General features: G+C 35.9%; 1 protein-coding gene across 6 annotated transcripts in view; it reads right to left on the bottom strand.

Annotated features, from left to right (window-relative positions):
* The window catches only part of ANKS1B (ankyrin repeat and sterile alpha motif domain containing 1B), a 433,040-nt gene that overhangs the window by 329,215 nt on the left and 82,846 nt on the right, over positions 1-20,979 (bottom strand). For all 6 annotated transcript variants that reach the window (XM_068668850.1, XM_068668849.1, XM_068668847.1 and 3 more), the window contains 2 exons: positions 20,692-20,802; positions 17,642-17,817 (listed from right to left, as the gene is read on the bottom strand). In XM_068668850.1, coding sequence (XP_068524951.1) covers positions 17,642-17,817; positions 20,692-20,802 — 287 coding nt within the window. The remainder of the gene's footprint in view (positions 1-17,641; positions 17,818-20,691; positions 20,803-20,979) is intronic.

Consider the following 20,979-nt stretch of genomic DNA (forward strand, 5'->3'; position numbering starts at 1 on the left):
AACAGGACATACCATTTGGTATTGCACCATAGACAGTAATGTTATTTTGTTTATTTTGCAGCATATTGCATAGTAAGAAAAATACCCTCTTTGAAATGGAGCAAAAAGGACAAAATCAACTCTTCTTCTGGAAGGCAATCCCTTTCAGCTTTATAGAAGGCAGAAAGCAACCAGACAGTTGGTAATCTGAATGCTACCACTCAGTCTGGAACAATTACTACAACGGCAGTTTTCTTTGGAAGAAGTGACTTGACAGCATAGGACCATGCAAATATTTCCTATGACCCTAACCACTGTGAGACAGAGGCATGCTTCTGCCTCTCCTTCATCTGGCCCAAAGGTTATGTAGTAATGTTGTGAAATGAAGATGAAAATACTGCAGTTTGTTTTCTAATGAGCTAAATTTGTTATACTGAGTGAGGAACTCATAAAGAGGGAACCTGTCCATTATAAATTGGGTTGAGGAAGGTGCTCTGTTGCTACTGCTCCCATGGCCAGAAGGCTCCCCATGCTCACTTGCTGAAGCCCAGTCCATGACCAGGGAATAGCTTGCTGGTTGTGGAAGGGAAAACAGAAGCATTTGGGAATGAAATATAACGCCGTCAATAACTATTTTTTCCACAGCAGGATCCCTGCATTAACCAAATGTACCCTTCTGGGATTCAGTAAGGATCCCAGCAGAAGGAAGCTTCATTTACAAGTCACATTATGTCTTGCAGACAGAAGAATGGTGAAATGTTTTGGTAGCCTGGGCACACCTTTCTCACATTCCCCAAGGTACCCTGCTTGGTGTTTTTCTATTTGTTATCCTCATTATCTTGTCTTCCACCTTGCACTGCAAATCTGCAGCCATTCTTTCACAAATATGTTTCTATTTTATGTTTCTTTCATCTTAGCCTTGCTATGAGTGTGGTTAGAGTTTGATTTCACTTCCTGTATTTAGCAAGGGGATGCCAGGAGAGGGATGGTCTTAAGGAAGCTGAACGCCGGAGAACTGTACTGTATCTGCCTCTTCCACCATCCCAGTGAGATGCTGAGCATGTCCCAAGTTTCTCAAACTTCAAAGACAGTTGCTAAGTTTGTGGTCTTCATTTCCTGGCTATGTCAAAATCACAGAGGCAAGTTTGCAGAGATGCTGAGCTATATCAGGAATCAGCATGAGATATTCTGTGACCCTATCCAGTGTTATATGAGACTAAGTGCTCTGAAAGAAAAAGCTTTAGCAGCCCTTGAAGGAAGAATCTTGACCACTGCAACACTGCACATCAGCCAAGCAGTACATGACTACCTTTTCTGCTTGCAGTTCTGTAAAGCTAAACTTTGTCTGAAGAAGTCAACTGCCTTGAACAATCATGTCTGAACCTGGAAAGAAATTACTGTAACTGGAAGTCACCAGAAGGTCAGTTGATTCAGTCATTTACTATACATAACAATAGTAAAATATATTAACTTTGGACAAACATGATTAATCCACATATTTGCTGAAAAGTACATAAATGTTACTGTTATGCAGTTACTGCTGCTCAGTAAGAAAGTGCTATTGATACCTATCATGATGAGCATCCAAGAAATTAATCATTCAAGGGAAGCGTTCCTTCCCCTCTATTCAGCATAGTTTATTGACTAATAAAAAGGTCAATCTTGGCTAATTGATTTTTCACTAGAGGTGAAAGCTTCTGAAGTGAATGTTGTAATATACATATAGGTTGCAATATACGTATAGATGAAGAATCATATGAAGATTGCCACATTCGGTTCAAAGTAGATTAAGATTTTCAAATGGCAGAAAATTCAAGAATTCAGTAAACTGACAAAATGCAGAGAATGGAACACCAAATGCTTTTAGAAGTTATATTTTAGCTATAGTAAGCAGGTATGATTTAAGAATAATGCAGTATATAGAGCCTATAGAATCTTTTTTTTTTTTTTTTTTTGTGTGTGTCTTTGGAAGCATATACTACATTTGTTTTTCAGTGGAAAATTAACTGCAAAAGGATTAGCTACTTGAAGCTGCAATATGCATGTTCCTGATTCATAAATGAATTTAAAACATCATTCTTTTAAACTAGTTTGAACTGCTTAAAAGCTAAATCTTTCATTTGAGCTACTTGCTTAATCTATGGATTAAACTAATCTATATATTGTTTAATCTATGGATTAAACTAGTTGTCTTTAACACATGAACATACAGGCGCTTTCACATCTTATCTACTCCATCCTAATCCTCCATCTCCTCTACCCTGTCCTGTGGGATAGGACTGAATTGCTTTCCAAACTAATTTCTTCCTCCCAACATTAGGTAAAACAAACTGAAACTGTCTTTTAAGCACTTACCTGACTTTGAGCATGTACCTAATACTTATAAATAATACTATCGGCACAGTTAATACCAAGTATCAATACCAAGTATTTGGTATTGATTGCTATTGATACTTGGTATTGATACTTGGCATCAACTGAGAATAACTGATTTGATATTACCTAATATCAAAGCACTTCAAGAGCTTTGCTTGACCACGGAAAAAGAACTTATCACTTTGAAGGATAAAGCCCCAAGGGGAATTCAATCCATCAAACCATATAGTCTGCAATGACACTTTATGCAACAGAAATGCATTTCTAGGGATGCCTTCCCATCCCACAGGCATAGGAGGTTTGACCAAAGTTGGTATGTAGAAAGGGCATACACAAATGTAGGCTATGCAAAAATGCATGAATTTGGCAACTTTTTTTGAGTCTTAAGCATTAAGCACATGAATAGTTCCAATTAAGTTAATGGGATTTCTCACGTTAATGACAGGCTTATGTGTCTCCCTGAATCAAGGACTGTGTTTATACGCACATGACTCATTCCAAAATGTGACTCACTGTGAAAAATTCATGTATCAGTTGAGAAAAACTGGTAATGAAAGGTACAGGAGCCTACAGAAAAGCAAAATTGAGCATTAATATTTTCAGAAATATTAAATAGAAATAAAAGCTTAAGCATATTTACTTTTCATAAAGAATAAAAATGTAGTCCAAAGCAAAGATCAGCATTTTTTGCTTTAAATGTCACAAAAAGTAAAGAAAATACTGCTTGGAGAACAACTACAGAGGCATCTCTGTATTCAACATCCCTATGCTATCTGAATGTTATCATATAACATTTGAAAAACTCAGTGCAATGTAATTGCAAAGCAAATCAGCTGTAAACCATGTATTTTTCTTTTTTTAAAGTTGTGAAAGAGAGGGTGGGTAAGTGGGTGGCAGAATGATGAAACTTATAGAAAATACATTATTTGTCATGAAATAGAGCAGAAGGAACAGAAATTAAAGTAGGGGAAAAATCAGGTGGTAACTGAGTAGGCAGAAGTCACCACTTTATTACTCCTCCAGTGCACAGTTTTTTATTTAGCATACATATTCTCAGTAAAAGTGTGTTACTGAAAATGCAGTTATTATTCCATTAAGATGCTGTTGGTTTAATGAAGGACGTAAGAGAAAATCATACCTGAGCAGACAAAGCTGTTCTAAAGAGGAATTATAGACAGCACTGAGTTAGTCATCTATCTGAAGATGAATGCTGGTTAAGAGCAGCTAATCAAAAAGACCTTAGGGAACATTTGTACTAGATTATCTTTAGATCCATTAGTAACAAATTGCCAGCAGTTTCTCATATTGTACCTAAATGCTAAATACAATATAAAAACAATACAGTAGAATAACTAACAATCACCCAAATGACGCCACTTGACAGTCAAGTCAGTTGGCTACAGAAGTTGAAGGCCTAACTGGAAAAGATCAGTCAAACAGTAATCCACCTTTTAATCTCAGTAAAATGTACAAGGGCTCAGACTCTCCTACAGGTGAAGAAAAGAATTACACATATATACTCACACATCATAAGAGATGCTGAATAGCACATCAACTATCTCTTGTCAGTGACAATGTTGACCAGCACTGTCAACAATTCTCTGTGCAGCCTGACTTACACAGAGTCCAGCCAAATCCTGTCTCCCATTCCTACTCTTTCTTTATTCAAAAGATATGTGGAAGCAGAATTCAAAATCATCTTCACTAAGAAGGCAAAGGTGGATTGCAAGAAAATCTACCAGCATGAAGCTCACATACTGCAAGCTGCTGCTTCTTCCTGTCTTGTAAAATTAAAATAGTCATTTCATTGCAGTTATCTCACTAATGAGGACTACCAGAACATTTAGGACATTCATTGCTCTTCCCATGCTGTCTATTCTATACTATTCTTTTTAGCTGTGGTATATTCAACATAGAATGGACAGACCTACTCCTATACAAGTACACCCTTTGTTTTCCAGACATACTCCTCGACAATTTAAGAGCTAATACTTAAATTCTTTCTTCAGCCAGTGATCATACAATGTCTTAAAAGTACCATAAAGAAAAAGTAATCAAGCCAGTGTGACATGCCTTCACCTACAACTCCTATGCAATACTACTTCTTATGAAGTACCTATGACTAAATCAGTAATATGGTAAAATTATTGAGATTCCTTCAAGGAAACACCATTCTGGACAGAGAAAATGGCATATTCCAAAACCTTTAAGGAATCAACTACTAATAATTAAAAGAAAGTTCAGTATGGGGATTAAACATTATTACATTTTAATATGATTTGTGTCTCAGATTGGTTGGCAGTGCTGAAGGTGCTTCTTTGCAGGCTTTAATAGTTCATATTCCAAAGATATTGGGCAAAGTACCAATATCAACAGAAATAATAACAGTAGTATTAATAGAAACTGCTCAATCTCAACTACTAAAGCAAATAAAAATGAAGAGCCTCTTCCGAGATTTTCCCTCATGGCACTAAACTGAGGCTTATAATAAGTTTAGGAAGGACAGATGAAAAGAAAACAGATTATCAAAAATGCCATAAATCATTCAACTCTTACATTCTTCTGGAAAAGCAGAGAAAGCAATGTGAAAACAGATGTGTGTATGGCCAAATAACCCTAATTTCTGCTTCTAATCTCAGTGCAAAAAGTTATACCACTGAACTCAGACTAGGGTTTTGGTATATAGGAAAGTTAAAGATAGACTAAGGAGTGCATTAATAGCACATTGTTGATCTGCACTAATTCCATGGGAAAACATTTCTAATGCATTGTAAAAACCATGCAGTTGCCCCTCAACACTGAATAACTCCTGATCACATACTTTATGGAGATGTAAGAATCTGGTCCAATATTCTTTTCTGACATTCTTTTTCTATTTGCTAAGCTTATTCACAGGGACTGAAAAAATCTGTCAACAGAATGTAATGAAACTCTATGTCATGAGTGGTCAGCTACTTCAAGATTTAAGGACAAACATACTTAACCTCTTCTTATGTGTCAAGGAGAAAATGAATGTGTTTTTTTTGCCAGCTGGATGAAAAGAAAGAGAAAGAGAGAAAGAGAGAGAGAAAGAGAGAAAGAGAGAGAGAGAGAGAGAAAGAGAGAGAAAGAGGAAAAGGGGGAAAGAGAGAGAGAAAGAGAGAGAGAAAGAGAGAGAGAGAGAGAGAAAGAGCGAGAGGAGAGAGAGAAAGGATCACAGAATTTCTAGGTTGGAAGAGACCTCAAGATCATCGAGTCCAACCACTGACCTAACACTAACAGTTCTCCACCAAACCATATCCCTAAGCTCTACATCTAAATGTCTTTTAAAGATCTCCAGGGATGGTGACTCCACCACTTCCCTGGACAGTCTGTTCCAATGCCTAACAACCCTTTTGGTAAGTAAGTTCTTCCTAACATCCAACCTAAACCTCCCCTGGCACAACTTTAGCCCGTTCCCCCTCGTCCTGTCACCAGGCACGTGGGAGAACAGACCAACCCCCACCTCGCTACAGCCTCCTTTAAGTTACCTATAGAGAGCAATAAGGTCACCCCTGAGCCTCCTTTTCTCCAGGCTGAACAAGCCCAGCTCCTTCAGCCGCTCCTCGTAGGACTTGTTCTCCAGACCCCTCACCAGCTTTGTCGCCCTTCTCTGGACTCGCTCAAGCACCTCCATGTCCTTCTTGTAGCAAGGGGCCCAAAACTGAACACAGTACTCGAGGTGCAACCTCACCAGAGCTGAGTACAGGGGGACAATCACTTCCCTAGCCCTGCTGGCCACGCTGCTTCTTACACAAGCCAGGATGCTGTTGGCCTTCTTGGCCACCTGAGCACACTGCTGGCTCATATTCAGCTGACTATCAACCAATACTCCTAGGTCCTTCTCCGCCTGGCAGCTTTCCAACCATTCCTCTCCCAGCCTGTAGCTCTGCTTGGGGTTATTGCGCCCCAGGTGCAGGACCTGGCAGTTGGCCTTGTTGAACTTCATGCAGTCGACCTCAGCCCATTGGTGCAGCCTATCCAGATCCTCCTGCAGAGCCTTCCTACCCTTGAGCAGAGAAAGAAAGAAAGAAAGAAAGAAAGAAAGAAAGAAAGAAAGAAAGAAAGAAAGAAAGAAAGAAAGAAAGAAAGAAAGAAAGAAAGAAAGAAAGAAAGAAAGAAAGAAAGAAAGAAAGAAAGAAAGAAAGAAAGAAAGAAAGAAGAAAGAAGAAAGAAAGAAAGAAAGAAGAAAGAAAGAAAAAGAAAGAAAGAAAGAAAGAAAGAAAGAAAGAAAGAAAGAAAGAAAGAAAGAAAGAAAGAAAGAAAGAAAGGAAGGAAGGAAGGAAGGAAGGAAGGAAGGAAGGAAGGAAGGAAGGAAGGAAGGAAGGAAGGAAGGAAGGAAGGAAGGAAAAGAAAGAAAGAAAATTCCCATTTGTACAAATGTTCTAATTTCACCTATTAAATAGGTGAAATTTAGTCTTTTTGTATTATCTTATCATGGGATTTTGCCCTCTGAATTATGGCAAAATATTGATCATTCATATTACTTGTATCCTGTTCTCTCTTATAAAGAAGAAGGGAACAAGGGAAAATGGGACTGCTACTGCTAAGAAAGAACCTGCTTATTCAGCTTCAAAACAATCATAGAATATGATCCACTGAAACCATACATTGGCATTTATCTCCATCCCTTAATGGATCCTGTAGGGACCCACGTAGCTTTAACAGATTTGTACACTCCATCTTCTGTTTAAACCATAAGGACAAAACTTCTATGCTGTTCCCCTCACAACAGAAAACATATGAGAGACATACCCATATGGTTTTTACTCTTCTCATGCATTTCCTATCAGATGGTAATCATCAGGCTTTACTCATCTGCCAGTTCCAAACTTAATGAGTTTATTCTTATACTAAGGGAGAAAACATGATATCAATGTTGATTTCAGGTATATACAAAAAGCATTTAAGAATTTTATGATTTTTTCTCTACTATTTGTTTCCTGTTGTATAGTAGAACACTCATTGATTCTCATGTCACTATCTATTAAAACACACAACCAAACCTGCACTGGTTTGGTTGACAACAAAGAGAAAGTTCTAGAAATATTACAGAAAACTTACCAATGTAACATGAAGAAAAATAAAATGCTAAAAAGTTCTAAAATTATTTACTTTTTGTTTTAAGTTTGTGGGATAGAAAAGAGTACATTTGAAAGCTTTCATAGAATGATAGAATCACTTAGATTGGAAAAGACCTCTAAGACCCTGTAGTTCAACCTAGCACTGCCAAGTCCACCATTAAATCATGCTACTATATCCACATGTTTTTGGAAGACCTCCACGGATCGTGATTTAACTGCTTCCTTGGGCAGCCTGTTCCAAAACTTCACAACTTCAGTAAATATTTTTTCCCTAACATCCTACCTAAAACTAACATTTTTTCCTAACATCCAACCTAAACCTCCCCTGGCACCACTTCACTCTCCTTTCCTTACTAACTGTTACCTTTGCCCTATGGTAAACACCTACATATGACTGTGAAAAATAAATCTCCTACATATTTAAGGTCATGCTTTTTAAAAACTACCAAAACTATTTTTTTCAAAGAGACTGAATATGTTTTTTAGAAACTAAAAGCTAAATGTAACTATATTTTAGAGAGGTCCCTCACATTCTTTGTCAGTCTCATACATAGTTACATACTCTATTGCTCAAATATGATAACTGGATTATTAAAGTTTCACAAACATTTTTGAATCCTTGCTGTTAACACTGCCCATCTACTGGATGGACATTTGGGTCTTGATTAAATTGCCTCTACACCAAGGTCAAGTGCCATCATTGGGCACTCTGCCTAGTCTCTAACTTCAATTCTAGATCATCACAATTTTCCAAGCTCTTTTTCACATCTGCGAGCCCCAGGAAGATATCTCAGCTGCTGACCAGAACAGGACTAGATGTCTATGTTTATGCAACTGATTTGAAGGATTCAACTGCCAATAACAGGCATCCAGTGCTATTTTAGACACTGCATGGTAGCTATTGAACCTTATTAACTGCTCCAGAAAGCATTACAGAACCCATTTTAGCCTCATGCAAAAGACACCTTGTGTATCTGCAGCAACATGAGATACTTAACGTTTATACAGTTGAACCCTACCTTTGGAGTTTCTACATCTCTGCTGGTGATATTCTGATCAATTAGGAAGAAAATTAATTTTGAGGAAAAAAAAAGAGGGGGGGGGGGGGGGCGGGAAGATCATGTTGAAAAAAACTTTTTATTCTCTTGTAAGGGAGAAGTAGCAAACTTCATTTTGGCTGTACTGGAGAAAAGCCTGAGGAGAGGAGAAACCCATGGGAAATGGAGGATGTGAGTCCATGACAGTTTTTTGGCAGACCTCTAGGGAAAGCCAAGGCTTGAAGGAAACATCTTTGTTGACTAATACCAGTCATAGCAGCAATAGCAAAAATCATGAGTCCTGTTGATTATTTATTTTTGTATGACACAAAGAGAGAGTTGAAGTTAATATTGCAAAATCACATTTCCAGATGAAAATCTCATAGCATTATCTTCTCATTGTTTTTCAGAAGTGATTGAAACTCTCTCAGAAAATCCCAAATGAAGCTGGAAACTGTAACTTAAAAACGCACTCCATGTTGCTCAGTACTGCACACTCACAGGATAATGGGCACTGAGAGTATGGAAGAAAAAGAGCCAAGTGTTCTGCTGCATAAACCTGGCAAAAATGCCCACAATGGAACAGGCAGCTTGGAAGTGAAAAGGAAAGGCACAAACAGGGATGAAAAAGAAGGTTCACTTAAACACTAAATAACACACACACAAAATATCCAATTAAAGCAAATATTCTTCATACTGGTTAAATGATCTCAAGATCAGTTCTGATAGTCTGCAGATCCTGGGTAATCCTGCTGAGATTAGTAGATTTCTTTGGTACCCAGTTGACTGTAATTAGTCTTCAAATTACATACATGTATGTGCTTACTTTTACTGTGTATGACAGTCTCTGATCTAAAATGGTCTTTGTGAAAAAATGCAAAGATCTGCTGTGGTTAATTTAATAAACATAGCTGTCCAACAGGATTCTTGAGTAAATAAAGTAGTACAAATCATTTGCAGAACATCCCAAATTTACATACAGCTTTATAGCCATGAAAACAAACAAGCTCTTTGATCTGAAAAGCTTATATTATAATGACTTTATATGGAAAAAAATGCTACCCCCATATCTGAGATCCTTATGTAAAAGAGATTTAGCTAGGATGAAAGAGTCCACAGCAGGGCAAGCAAAGTGGCTGGTAGCACAGCTAGATTTACATACAAAATAAACTTGCAAATGCTAGGATTACTTAGTCAGGAAAATGAAAGCTTTAAGAAAGAAAAAGCATGAAGTACTGAAAGTTATGGAGGGTGTGCATAAACTATTTGTTCTTTTCTACTCTGTCAGATTTTACCAGGGAAGAATAAATGCAAGTATATACTTAGGAAATAAAAGAAAATGCCTATACATACTGCACACATTCTGCAAAACATCCTGATACAGGGGTTATTGAGGTAAACATTGTGGCAGATTGGAAGAAAAAGATTAGATCCATTTACACACTAGCACAAGGTAAACACCTAACTGCATTGAGAAAGATTCATATGTCTGTAAGCTATTTTCCTGCAAGAATCTGATAGTCAAGGAATTTGCCACACATAGCTAATTGGGCAGACTGACTAAATATTCAGAAAACCATTATAGCAGAAAAGTAGTAGTACTTATTAATGCAGATTAGATGAACTGGTGGCTTGGCCAGCACCTCCCCCTAGATATACTTTACTCCATGTAGTTTAAATTGTTGTCATGTTTCGGGATTTTATATTCTTAAATAAGTGCTGACTGTCTCACAGGGTATGTCTGTGCAGCACACTGGAGGACTGTCTAGCAATACTTCTACCAGAAATCACAGCAGCAGGAAGCTGCAGGCTAATTTAGTTGGCTGTGAAGCATGCCACTGGGCAAATTATTCTACGTAGAGTTCCACCCGGTTGCAGTTAGGATCCTTCCAACAAAGAAATCTTTATGATGCTGTACTGAAGCATAGCATAACTTACAGATACAGAAAATAACCTACCGTAGTTCTTTTAATAACTACAGAACATAGGCTTGGAAAGGATAACAGAAATGTCTGAACTTCCCTTGGCTGGGTAGGCTAACTAATAGAAGGGGCAAACATTTGTATGAAGTTGGTATGTTTCCCTCTTCTTCTTTACATTGACTACCTCATATTTAGATAGAATTAAAAACCATTTTGTAAAGTACCTTATAGCAAGGTACCATGCCTGAAGACAGAAACTGTGGATGCTTGGTACTGGATGTCAGATTATAAATGTCTGATCAAACAAATTACAGCAACAACAGTTAGTGGGAAATACCACTGTGTGCATAAGAAACTGGAACAGATGGTTTTCAGTTGGGTGGTAGCTTTTAAAAACAATTTATAAAGTTATATAATCTTATCTTCAGAGAGTGGGTAGACCTTTGCAACAAGGGAATCTTAAAATGTAAGGTTTATATACCCTGTGAGGGATGGCTTTCATATCTTTATTTCCAACAGAAACAAGACTTAGCATTTGCTTGTAAAATGAGATTTGTAACCAAACTAGAGCTAAGAGCTCTCCAAATAATGCCTATATGCAAGTGTGTGATATTGTCAAAGATGCCACTTTCGATCCAAGATAGCAATCACTCAGCAATTATACTATTTCAGCACAGCCATTATTTATTTAAATGTTGTGTTAAAGAAAAACAGTATTATTGAATCCTCAAATAATCCTACTAAATAGTTTGTCTCAAAATTCTTCAAAAATTCTAGTGATTATTACTTTCCAAAATAAAAAGTAATCACTTTCAAATTTTTGTAAATGTGCTTTTTATCTAAATTAATTTTTCTTTGTATTAGATTAAAAATAAGAATAACTGACCACGCATAAATTTTATTCAACTTTAATATATTCATTCTAAACTATCGTATTTCCAAAACAAACAATTCTATCATTTCAAATCTCCTCTTAAACACACACAAAAAAATCCATAATCTTAGTTTTATTGCCTTTATATAACCTCACCTTGATTTTCTGACATGGAAGCTGAAAGCAAATCTTCACTTCAATATATACCATCAGGATTTTCAACAATGTGAATATGACAAGTTTTTAAGATTATTTTTCTCATTCTGTCTGAATGTACATAAGTATCAACTTCCCTTTTTGGATGACAGAATTAAGGATAAATTAACATTTATATTCTTGTGGTGAAATCCAAATCTTTTTCCTGAGACTATACAGAACCTTTTTTCATGTTTAAATTTAAATTACTGCTGCCAGCCTTTATTATCTATTATATAACCACATTAAATTTAATCAGATGTACTGCTGCCACTTCTGAGAAATCCCTCTGTAGTGCAGCCCCTATAATCTTACATGGTTTTAGTACTTCAGTTTTATTCTGTAAGCAAAAAAATGGGGGCACCTGATAACAAGTTTCTCAGTATTTACTCCAGGTAATTAAGTAGAATCTTAAAAGAACTAAAGCACTTTCTGGAATTGTATCTTCTTTAGTCTGAACTCATGTCACAAATCCAAAGATACTGCATTTCCACTTGCAAATCTACAATGTAGGTTATGTATTTTGCTTCTCAACACAATAGCATAAATGTAAAAGCAAACATTGCAATCAAATATGTACCACACAAGATTAAAACGACTGATCTGAAGAAAATAATTCCATTTGGAGCTTCAATTTTATTTAGTGTGTCTGGCAGAATTTTACTATTTTAAAATTAGTTCAAAATTTCTCTGCCCCCCCCGCCCCCTTTTTTTTTTGTTGTTGTTCCTTAACTCCAAATATGGAGAATATTTGTTTATAAATATATTTGTTCCTTACAATAAATTTGTTCCTTACAATAAATTTGTTCCTGTTCCAATATTTGTTTATCTGTAAGGAACACAACATTTCTCATGTTCATTCTTAATTGAGGATTAGAAATATATAATCACCTGAACACAGAATAAGATAAACCTGATTAAGTCAACTAAAAGTGTTCATTAAATTATGAAAATTACAAAAGAAAAAAGATTGAAATGTATTGTATCCAACATGTATATCGTGCACATATACATATATACAGATGTACATGCACATAGGGGAGTGCAGAAGTCCTTAATACTCTATTTTTTGTTTTGCACACACATGCAAACAAAAAGTAGCATAACATTCTCTGGTATCTATAGGAATATTTTCTTATGTGGACACAAAAAAAAAAATCTCTCAACTTACTGATTGTTTTTAAATTAAGAAACACAATGAGTAAGTACATCATAATAAAAAAGCATATTAAGCATATTTGTGTTTTTAATACCATGTTTAGAACAATTCATTCCCACAGGAGTACATACACAGGAACCCCAAACGTGACAAAAAGTGGATAATGATGTTTGTTTGTACTCCAAGAGCAGAGGAATCTAAATCAAAGCAATTTACTTGCAGGAGCTCTGGAAGATTCTTCACAATATACACTGCAACAATCTTGTGTTTGTTTTCCTGACACTTAATTCTTCTGGATCTTTGGTTTGCAAGTTATACCCATTCAAAATTTCTTACCTGCTCTAGAATTCACAGAGATCTTTTGAATATACACTTGACATGTAACTTCTATGTTATAAAATACCTGTAAAGTTAGCCCTGAGATTTTAGTTTGTAGCTTAAATGCATGCCATGATGTTCAAAAATTTTTCTTCTTATAGGAACTAGAGACATTTTAAAGTAGTTTGTACTATCAACTGTGTTAAAAATGCATGATTTTAACACAGCAATGAAAAAAGTTGGAAAACTCTTATATAAGATGGCTGCTTTTGTTCTTGAAATTACTGAGTCAGACTGCCATCTATTGGAAAATAAATACTTCTAAAATTATACTTTTTTTGAAAACTGGAACTACTATAGGTTATTGTGAAAACCTGATTTTGCTAGCAATCATACTTAAAACAGTTTAATTTTTTAAAAAGAAATAACTGAAGTGTGTTACAATCAAGGAGTTTCCTCCATCTTTTTCCATTTCATATTCTGGAAGCACAGCTCATTTTCTGATTTGCTGAACAGTCAAATCCCAGTTATTTGGACTTAAAGTAATGCCCTTCGCAAACAGTAAAATTGTACTATGCAATATGCCAGCACTGAACAAATACATAGACAGAAAACTCTCCCAGCTCACCTGTGCAGCAGCTGTCTAGGCTTTCCATGTCTTTGCATGCACAGAGGAGCTAAAGAGTATATTCAAGTCATAATGAGCAAAGTGAAAAATAAGGCATAAGGGGAAAGGAGTAAGAATCTATGCATCCAACATCAACTCCACCCAGTGTATGCGCCTTTGAGAGAAATGCTCAATTCTAACTGAAATGATGCCTAGATATATAAACGCCTTTTGGGAGCTCACTCCAAAATAGCATAATGACCCCATTTCCAGACACAAAATTATGTATAATCTGGCCTTTAATTTGTGGAGACAATGACCAGGGGGTTGCTGTGTGATAACATTTACAACACTTACTTTAATTGTTAGTGAAGGAAGATTAAGAAAATACGGAATATTTTACATGATAGCGCATCAGAAGTAAATGAAAACAGAGTTGCAAAATCAAGCATTGAAAATTAAAGAGGTTCTGGTGTAGCTTTAACTTTCTTTAGTTTATTCTTAATAATGTCCTCTTCAAATAAATACTTATTCTCATCTGACTTTGTACTATTTAACAAACAAGCATTCAAAGCTTTTATCCTCTGTTCTTATTCAGGAAGATAGCACGGTCCACAAACTGTTCTTCCAGAACCACAAATTTTATCCAGTTTCCCTTTCAGCTTTTGGAATGGAATTGTGCTGTGGGGGCATTTTTACTCACGTCAACACAGAGCTGACTTGTAATTTGGAATTAAGATGACTAAACCAAAAAATTTTATCTAGGAAGCTCCTTTCCAGTTTCATCTGACATCAGAGCTGTGTAAACTCCGCTTCTAATTTACTTTAAGATGCTGTAAACACATTAACCTCTGGTTTTGTTAATGCCTTATGTCACAAGTCATACACCTGGTCAACAGAAACATAATAAAACTTGTAGTAAAACATGTAGTGTTTTCAATGAAAAATTTGATAAAAATCTTGTACTGAAGCTTGAAGTCCACTAATTGAAACATATCAGAAAAACATGCTGAGTATTTGGACAACTGCTCATCCAACAACTTGGCAAATGGATGACTGGATTCAATTCTGTCCTTGTCCTAAGAGAGTTCTAACACACAACTTCTTCAAAAGAAAATGTAGTATTCTGTAGATGCTTTATCATTGATTAACAAACAATGCAAGCCATCTGAGGCCAGAGACAGAACAGAATTACTAGTGAATATGCAGTCCTAAGTCATGCTCTCAGGATTGCACTGGTATTTTTCCAGTGGCTGTCAAATGCACAAAGAATCCTGGAGGGGATCAACTCACACTTTTTATTTGGGAGACTATAAGTGTGATATTAAACCCATCTTTATTCCATAGAGAGAACTGAACACCTCTTTCCCACTTGCCAGATGAAGCTTTTTATGGTCCAGTTACTACATGAAAAAGTAAGCATCTCTAGTATCCTTGTGCAAAACAAAAACAGCAAGCTCTGCTTTTTCAAATAACAGGACAGAAGTCCAAACTGCATACTAGATAGACAGACTTACCTTTCTTCAGTTCTGAATCAATCTAAACTTTATGAAGCCAGAGCAGTGCCACAGGTGATTTGGTCCTCTTCAAAAGAACCAGTTAAAAAAAAAAAAAAAAAAAAAAAAGCTAACAAATATCCCCCATTTCCTGAAGCTTTTTCTCTTTCATATGTCCATGCTAGCTAACTTCAGGAGGAAGCTGCTGGTGGTCCTTGTTACAACTGACCGAATCTTGACCCACAAGCTCCTATTACCAACAGAAGTTCCCCAGCCTTGCCTTCCTATTTCTCTGAAGAATAGCATGATGCAAAGGGAGGGATATGATGTCTCCTAGCAGCCAGTTCCTTTGGAGAATCTTTCAAGGTTCAAAAAACAACATGACAGGTTTTGGAACCTGTTCAGATCACCAGATTACAGATGTTCAAAAGCTTGCACCAATCATTATCTCTGGAACCAACATTTGTCCAGGAAATAACATCACCTGATACATTACTGATGGAGAACTGACTTCTGCACCAGCTCAGAGATGACACTGCCTCAATCAGCAATGCCTGTTAGGGGAAAACCTGCTGATTTGAACCTGAAGCAAGTGCTTGCTTGTAGAGGCTCACCTAGTGAGTTCTCACCCCTGTGTTGGAGCTGGTAACAGAGAAAGACAACACTCTGTCCCACAGGCAGAAAGAGTCTGTGCTCCAGTGTCACCACATTCCTGTGCTGCCCCTGCTTCCAAAGGGTCTTGACATGTGCAGTAGCAATGAATGTGAGCTAAATGGATGTAGAAAACAGAGGAGTCCACACTTACCCTGCTGAGAAGGACATTTTAAGGAAGCTTCCCCGCAAGGAGAAAACTGAAGCCAGAAAAAAGTTGCAAGAATCTTTCTCTTCCTTAATACACATCCAGGATGTCTATTTATGTCTCTCCATCTCTATATATCCACATTCTTATATATACATACTCATTTAGGTTTCTTCAGTCATCACCCTTCATTCCACCCTTCACAACCACCTTGCTTGTTGGTTCTGCCCCAAGAATAGTTGGCAACATTAACCTTTGCATCAGAGCTAAACACTTCTCTCCATTTCAGTGCTTTTTCCTGATGATGCCTGGATGCTGGATGGCTCCTTGCAGAGCCTGTGGGTTTTCATATCACCCGTGCAATACACAGGGAGTCTGTACACCAAGGGAAGGCAGCACTTCCCCAAACTATAAGACCGAATGTCAAACTGGGAATAACAAAATTTCTGGCTACTAGACAGCCAGGCAGCAACTGAATAGACTTAGTAACCTTAAAATACTTTTTAAAATTAAATGGATATTTTAGATCAAACAGCAAAATCTCACATCAAAGCAGTGTTATTTCCATATATATGCCTGTGTAGTTGGGTCTACTCTAAGGGAAAACATGCTCTGGAGTGTGTACAATCACCCTGATTCTAGTTTTCTTTGAAAGAAAAGCTTGTTTCACTGGTAGGAGGGAGACACAGTATGCTTTTACTAGTCCCTGTTTCTGAAGATTTGTTTACACCTCTGGTTCAATAAACAAGTAGATAAAATCTCAGCAAATGTATTTGCCTGACGTATCGGCTGCAGGTAAATTACAGATTTACTGGCTGAATACTTCCTATTCACATTCTATTTCATTTAGGTCACTAAAAATTCCATTCCAAGTAGACAGAGTTATATGGATTACATTTTCTGCAAAACAGTAGCTGAGCAGATTTAAATAGCAGTTAGCACCTAAATACAGAGAGACACTAAAAAGATGCATAAAAATGCTTTAATGGGTTCAGTACCTTGTTTAGACTGACTTAAATTTGAGTTACATATCTAATTGCTCGAAAGTAGAAGGGATTTATAAAAGTAGCTACTGCACTTAGGAGCAGCTAATCATCTTTGTAAATTTCATTCTGTCTACATGTATTGTAATCAATCCTTCAACACATAAAATTCCTTAACTTGCTATGCTTCTCCCCGCACATGAGCATAATTGCTCTTAACTTATGGAAAAAAAAAAAAAGAAGTTTAGGATTTAATATTTTCACCCTATTCCATGCATTATTTCCTGGGCAATTCCATTTACTTTACTTACTGAGGAAGAGAATTCAGTTAAAAGGAAAAAAAAAAAGTGCCTTGTTACCATGTAATGAAAAAACGAATCCTACAGGACTTTATTCACACGAATCATATTAATCAAGTTAAATTTTTAACTGCAGTTGGAAATCACTGAAGTATCAGAACCATAACAATTTTCAGTATTAGACACTCTGTCTTTAATACCATTAATTACCAGGAAATAGAATGTGTAGGAATCATAACTGATGATGGTTAGCTTCTTATTTTGGGGGGCACTTCTGATTAGATCCTATAAGCATTTAGTCTCAGGTATAGTACTAAGCACACTGATTTCAATGGATTTCTCAGAAAAACTCACCATCTCCTTGCACTCCCCATGCTCAAAAGACAAACTAGCCTGAGCTTTTGGTCATATTAGTGGTGCAATCAAAAGCTTTTCTTAGGTATATAAAATATATATATATATATATAAAATGTCTTTGTATCCCATCTTACTTACTACATTAAGTTTGGTTTGGCTTCCACTGGTCATAAGTTCTTCCTCTGATATTTTACTAAAATTGTCCAGATAATGATCAGATATTGTATGAGACAGATCTTCAAAAGAGTACTCCTTTTCTTGGCACAATTTGATTTCATCTAAGAGCTTTGATAATTCTCCCGTCACAGCTTCACCTTTAAAAACAGACATACCGTTAGTCAATACTAAGAATATCAGAGCTTATTTATGCCGAAAAAGGAAATGCATGTTTTTTACATTTTTGCTTAATATTTCTTACATTCCATGCCTGACCATATAAACAGTGATCTTCATGCACAATTCTGTGAGGTTAACCATGTGAGGTTAATCCAAAAAAAGGAAATTGGCTATAAACACAAAAAATTACCGTTCCATACTCTGCATTGTATTCATATTTGCTGCTGTGATCAGTTAAGACATTACATAGGTTCCATAAGCTCTTAATTAGGTTGGAACTGAGTTTCTGAGAATGCACATCTGTCTCATCAAAGTTGCAATATTTTACAAATAATCCTTGCTCACTTTCCCAGGACCCAATTTATTGGAATGGTCAAAGGGTATACTGGGATAAAATCAAAAGTTTAAAATATACCGCCCTACAGCAGACTATAAGAATCCCATATTTAGTGCATTCTGTATTGTATTTCATGATTTCTCCTTCATTTATCAGATGGCTTCACTTAAGCAGTTTACTAAAACAGTAGGACAATGTGTTTTGTATGTCTGCACTGAGGGCAGTATTAGAAAGATTACTATTATAATTACATTGAGTAATAAAAGATTAGAATCACATTGAGTGTTAACTTCAGCAAATAGCCCACTGGCAGCAGCAGAACTCCACGGAGTAAAAACCTGCTTCTTAGGAACAATTCCATTAGGTCCTGATAATCTATTGCATATGTGTTACACAGTTATCTTTAGTAATAATAATAAACATGTAAATGAAAGCAAAGTTTTTTTTCCAGAGGCAAATAAGAAACCTCTTCTCGAATGTTTTCCAAGAGTCATACTGTTGGAATCTACAGTCCTTCTACTCAATAAAATACAGAGATAATTCTTTTTTTTTTTCCATCCTTGGGAACAAAATGCAGCAAAGAATAAACAGAATGAGCATACTAAGCTCAGCATATGTAAACTGCTTGTACAGTACAGTACATGTACATGTACATTGATGTAACTAAAGAAGCCCCAGATAAGATTCTTTCTGCTTGGTCTAGAGCTCTTTATGTGCCATTTTTCTTCATAGCCTTTTTTTCCATTTTTTTTCCATTGTTCAGTATGCTATGTAAGCATTAATGACACAATTTATTCTAAAATATTTTATAAATTACAATTTTTATAAATTACAATTATGGCCAGTTATGACTGCATTTTTAGAGCCAATAACAGTAGTTGTTAATTAAAAACATCTAAATGAATTTTAATATCAAAGTAACAGAAATTATGTATTCAAAACTCTTGTTGCTCTTAGTCAATGGTAAGTTCACACAGAACCTGTAAATGAAACAAAGGTGCAATCAGGACTATTTATATTCAGCTTTCTATTTAGAAATTTGAAATTATTGCAGATTAATATTAAGTAAAATCAGAAGTAAAAGACCTGAATGTTAAGAACAATTTTAAAAACATGCTGAGTGCCCCCAAGAAAACACAGGACTACTGTTTCCTACAGATTCATGTTCACTTCCCCTAGCTTGCTCTCTGTGCAAAAACTTCATGTTCTTCTACATGTGCCTTGCAATATTTCTTACTGGGCATGAATGAGTTGAGTGTGGTGAGATGGAACTGCAAGTGTGTTGCCTGATGTGTCTGTAAGTGTATGCTAACTGGCTAACTGCTGCCAGAAAGAATGCATAAATGATGAATTTTGCCTAAGTTTCTTTTAGTGCAGGTACTAGTTAATGTCTCTCCCCTCTATCCAAATATCTATTTTCATGAAAGTCACAGGAAGATAATTGATACATTTCTCTCTCTTCCAAATTGGGTTTAAATTTAAATTATTTGAAATTACATTGTTAGAAAATGACAGATGGATGGATGGGATAATGTGCAATTTCTTTCCTTTACAATCAGATTAAACAACAGATGAGGAAAAGAAAACTAGCATATTTTACAGTATTTATATCTTGCAAGTGGAAAAATGGAATGAGAGATCATGACTTCATTAAGAAGTAAAACATATATTAGAATTATTTACTACTTAATTTCAGGATGGACATTTCTATTGCATAGTGTAGCTGACTTCATGAATGATTCTACTAAAGTTAAAGGATCTATCTTTTCATACATTACATAACTGTTAAGTATCCCAATGGGAAATGTGACTGGTATTAGAGTATTTGTTTACTTTCACCCTGAAGATCAGAACCTGGCTTGCAGCAGTAAAGCAGTAAGCTTAGTTTTCTCATGAATTAAGCTCTCATGGCAAAAGGGGTTAAAAAAAAAAAAAAAGAAAAAAGAAAAACAAGGAGAAGCAGAGTTATTTGCCAACAGCCTTTAACTTTGGATGATTTTAGAAGCCAGTAATGAGGTTTGGTTCTACAATAGGATGGTTTTCATGGAACAGCAGAATTACGTTGCAATGTTTGAAGGCTTATCTGCGAGAAGAATGAGAGAGCTGTACCCAAATGATCCTTGAAAGAGTCATCCAAATGTAACACAATTGGAAAAGGTACTCATGGTGACAAATTCTCTCTCTAACTTGTATGTCTGCAGAGTATTTTGGCATATTTATTAACCTTCTATTCTACTTATGAAATGCATTATGCTATATAATTTTAAAAGATTTAAGATCAAATAATGTAATACATAGTAATCAGTCTGTGACTTGTCCTTTTTGAGAACAGTTCTTCATTTCAGATTACAGTGTATGCAGTCAAGATAGGTAGTTAATAATAGAAAAAAGTGTCTCAATATCAATCTCTTTATCTTTTTCAATTCATATGTTTGTATAAATGTGTTAGCAATATAATTTTAATGGTAAAGAGAATGTAATACAGCTTCTTTATTCACAGAGTACATGTATTTACTTTTAGCCTTTGGAGATGGAGGAACTTCTGGGGACAAAATGCAAGACTGATGTTCTGCACATTCCAGTGGGCGTTCCTCTGAAACACTTGCATTTCCTGTTTCCATATATTCTGTAATTTAAAGACACAAATACACTTAAACTCATGAATTATACTGGTTTATTCCAACAAAAAGTATATATATATATATATTTTTTTTTTATAAAACCCTTTCCAGTTTTTGATGATGAATAAAATAAACTTCAGTTTCACTACTATTATTTTTATGTAAACATACATTATTTTCAT

This window comes from Anas acuta, chromosome 1 (genome assembly GCF_963932015.1).
Source record: "Anas acuta chromosome 1, bAnaAcu1.1, whole genome shotgun sequence".
Taxonomy (NCBI): Eukaryota; Metazoa; Chordata; class Aves; order Anseriformes; family Anatidae; genus Anas; species Anas acuta.